This window comes from Mizuhopecten yessoensis, unplaced genomic scaffold, assembly GCF_002113885.1.
Source record: "Mizuhopecten yessoensis strain PY_sf001 unplaced genomic scaffold, ASM211388v2 scaffold5803, whole genome shotgun sequence".
Lineage (NCBI taxonomy): Eukaryota > Metazoa > Mollusca > Bivalvia > Pectinida > Pectinidae > Mizuhopecten > Mizuhopecten yessoensis.
In genome coordinates, this window is record NW_018406231.1 from 507,700 (window position 1) to 511,614 (window position 3,915).

General features: G+C 38.7%; 1 protein-coding gene across 1 annotated transcript in view; it reads left to right on the forward strand.

The window, feature by feature from the left end:
• LOC110451107 (short-chain collagen C4-like) overlaps positions 1–1,566 on the forward strand; it is a 9,813-nt gene extending 8,247 nt beyond the window's left edge. Inside the window, exons 2-3 of the mRNA XM_021498964.1 lie at positions 48–116; positions 1,075–1,566. Of these exons, the coding sequence (XP_021354639.1) occupies positions 48–116; positions 1,075–1,544 (539 nt within the window). The 3' untranslated portion in view covers positions 1,545–1,566. The remainder of the gene's footprint in view (positions 1–47; positions 117–1,074) is intronic.
• Positions 1,567–3,915: the final 2,349 nt, after the last annotated feature.

A 3,915-nucleotide genomic window follows, 5' to 3' on the forward strand; every position in this document is an offset into this window, starting at 1 on the left:
AAAAAAAATCCTTTTCCCTTTCTCATCGATGTTTTCTTCCTCGACAGGTGGGGCGACCTTCGTGAGATGGGGACACAAGGATTGCCCGGTCAATGTGTCTTCCCTTGTGTACACAGGTAAACAATACAGCCGCGCGGTAAATATTGTATTACATGGAACGTACGGCATCATGATTTCGTAACAGCTAACATATTACACAAAGGAAAGTCGCAAAAAAATGTAATCGTGCGCCCGATATGTTGTGGATGTGAATTAATTGAAAAACCGTTGTCTACGAAACGGGGAAAGTTTCATAATGTTAAAAACATGTTCTTTTATTCAAAAGCATCAGATATTATGAGTTATCTATGTCCTCCTGATAGGACGTACATTAAAGTATGGGGAAACTTGCATGAAAACAGCAGGTTTATGTTTTCGATAATAGGAATCCATTGCGCTACAGTCCGGGCTTGCATAAGAGTTGACAAAACGTTTGCTTCGTAATCATTGGAAAATTAATAGTGTATATATTTTAACTGACATCAGTAAAATTTTGCGCAAATTTAATCTTTTTCAAGTATTCACTACCATAAATCTTACAATACAGTGTTAAGGTTCATTGATAGGATAAACACAGTACTTTACGGAGTTGAACTGCAATATGATTTTCTTGTTAAAAGTGCATGTCTGACGTTTCTTTCATTTTGTCATGCAATATCCCTTCAAGTTTCAAACGAATACTGCAGGATTCGCTGGTGGTTCGCAGGATTTATTCTTCTTGGCCATTTGCTTAGAGGACGTTAAAATAAAAACATGTATCGACGTCAAATAAACAAAATGAAAGATCTTCAGTCTAAAATGTCAGCTACGACGGGACAAACAATGTAAAAATCAAGAATAAAGGGACAAACAATGTAAAAATCAAGAATAAAGGGACAAACAATGTAAAAATCAAGAGTGAAGGGACAAACAATGTAAAAATCAAGGATGACTGAACAGACAGTGTAAAATACTTTTAAGCCAAATTGTCGTATGAATTTTCCGGCAATCACCCACACGAATTTGACGATACAGATAAAGCCGTTTCCATTTAAGGGTTTGCCGGTGGATCTCATTACGCACATCCAGGAGGAGCAGCAAGTCCAGTGTGCCTACCTACGGAGCCGCTGTGGGGACAACACAAAGACGCCGTGGATGACTCGGGTTTTATGTATGGCGCGGAGTACGAGGATCACGGCTTGTTTGGTAAGGATTCTTCAAACGAAGACGTCCCGTGTGCCGTCTGTAGAAGCCCCGCCCACTCATCGATCCTCATGATCCCGGGTAGGAACGTGTGCTATTCTGGTTGGACTGAAGCCTATCAGGGAGACTTAGCCAGTGGATATTATGCTCATCCAGCTCCTTCGGAAAATGTCTGTATGGACCAATCGCCGCAACCATTGTTCGGCGGTTCTGCGAATCAAGACGGGAAACTCTTCTATGGCGTTCGCAGTGTTTGTGGATCCCTACGGTGTCCACCTTACGAGAATAACAAATTCCTATCCTGTGTGGTCTGTCTGCAATGATTGGTATTCACCTATTAAAATTACACCATTCAGTAATGCTTTTCCTTTTTTATCTTCAGTAAATGGTAAACAATAATTTTATGTTTCGTATCAATGAAATAAAACAAATTTGATAAGCAAAGTAGGTAATATCCTCTAAATTCTAGGAGTTACGCTCAATTACCTCCTCAGGGCCTCTGGAATATGTCATGATGAAATCGGAGGGATGTGGAGGATACAAGTGAACAAGTTTGATTCTTTGATGTACATCAAAAGAATCGCTCGGGAGAGTAACGGTAAAATTGACCTGCTTTGAAGTCGGGTGTCGCTCCAGCCTAGCGAGTGGTTGGGTCATTTCCCCTAAAACAGTTCAAGTAGCTGATCGCGTACCTTTTATTTTTTCATGACGTGGGGGTGCAGAGAACGTCTGTGATCATTAACCCTTGATTTTCCATGATGTTATATTTAATACGTTTCCGATCATGCGAAATGCATGTATTTCACACAAACTTTATTTATATTTCTATAATTATTCACGAAGATATGGATACCATATACAAAACGAGATCGTAAAATTCCGAGAAACCTCTTGAATATGAAATCAACTTAAACAAGTAAATACTATTGGTGAAAGGAGCTTGGGTATTACTATCAAGAAAGGGAAAGTAAACGATCCATATGTTGTTATCGTTAGCCTTATCATAGTATGCTGGTGTTGGCAATGCTGTAAGTATAGATTGAGGTAAGCCGCATGTGTTGGCAATGCTGTCGGTTAAAATTGAGGTAAAACGCTGGTGTTGACAATGCTGTAAGGTAAGATTGAGGTAAGACGCTGGTGTTGGCAATGCTGCGAGTTAAGATTGAGGTAAGCCGCTGGTGTTGTCAATTCTGTAAGTTAAAATTGAGGTAAGCCGCTGGTGTTGGCAATGCGGTAAGGTAAAATTGAGGTAAGCCGCTGGTGTTGGCAATGCTGTAAGTTAAGATTGAAATAAGCCGCTGGTGTTGGCAATGCTGTAAGTTAAAATTGAGGTAAAACGCTGGTGTTGACAATGCTTTAAGGTAAGATTGAGGTAAGCCGCTGGTGTTGGCAATGCGGTAAGTTAAGATTGAGGTAAGCCGCTGGTGTTGGCAATGCTGTAAGTTAAAATTGAGGTAAGCCGCTGGTGTTGATAATGCTGTAAGTTAAAATTGAGGTAAGCCGCTGGTGTTGACAATGCTCCTATTTTTATATAACTTTTACAAGAGTTTCTTCTTTAGCGTATTTTTTTACTGTTGATACGATCAAGTGTTGTAAATATCCAGTCCCTCTGATTTCTTTATATAAGGGCCTTTTTTACTTTGAATATCAATATTTTTTAAGTTTCTCTCCTTTAGTTAGAAACATATTTGTTTAAGTATTGACATGAATATTTTATTATGAGAAGTGAATATACGATTATAAAAATCAGGCTCCTGACAAAAATAGGGCTGTTGGGAGCGGCCAATTTATAGGACATTTTGTATATCCTTTTAGAGGTGCAGAAATGATCAGAATGTATCAGGAATAATGTCTACTAATTAGAATTTGAATAAAGCCGCAGTCAGGGGTAACAGCTAGGTTGTACAATTGTGTGATGATGCATCCAAGGAACACAGGGGGCGTACATGTGTTCAAATCGTTTGCCTCATTCCTACCAGGGTGTTAGGCAAAATAAGGGAAACAGCAATCATGTTTTCATGAAGCATGTTCAGTTGCTGTTTGTTAGGAACTGTTATGTTACGCGCTGTTCGGAGTCCAATGAACCGTCCACATCCTCTTATCTATGGATATCAGAAGAAACCAGATGGACTAGTGAATGTATCTCTGCCTCTTGATTTTAATTGTAAGTTGCTCATTTTTGTATCATTACAGGGTCAAATAATTGCTATCATTTTAGCGAAGCACAGGTAGGTTCACGTTAACGCAGTTGTAATTTACAAACTGTCAAATCTGCTTTAGGGACTTTAGCAACACTCCCCTTAAGACACGTCAAATGTTTATTGAAACACAAAAGCAGTATAAGGAGCATAATATGTTGTTACATGATTTATCCCTCGTGGACTTTCGTTACTTTAACAACATTTGATTTTGTAGACGACGTTTTACGGCTTACATGTTAAGGTATATGAGAGTGTGTTTCTAATGTATAATTACTTTGTATTGTCACATTCTTAGCAAGATTTAGTTTGGTTATTTGACATTTCTGCTGTTGAAAAATCGGGTTTGCCTACCAGTAAAACACGCTTTTATAATCGACAGAGGCAAAATGCTATATTTTTAAATCAGTGTCAGGTAGTTGATCATGTTATGAGAGCCGAATAGAATATATATATATCACCCAAACCTTGATGTCGTTCCGGACTGTAATTACCA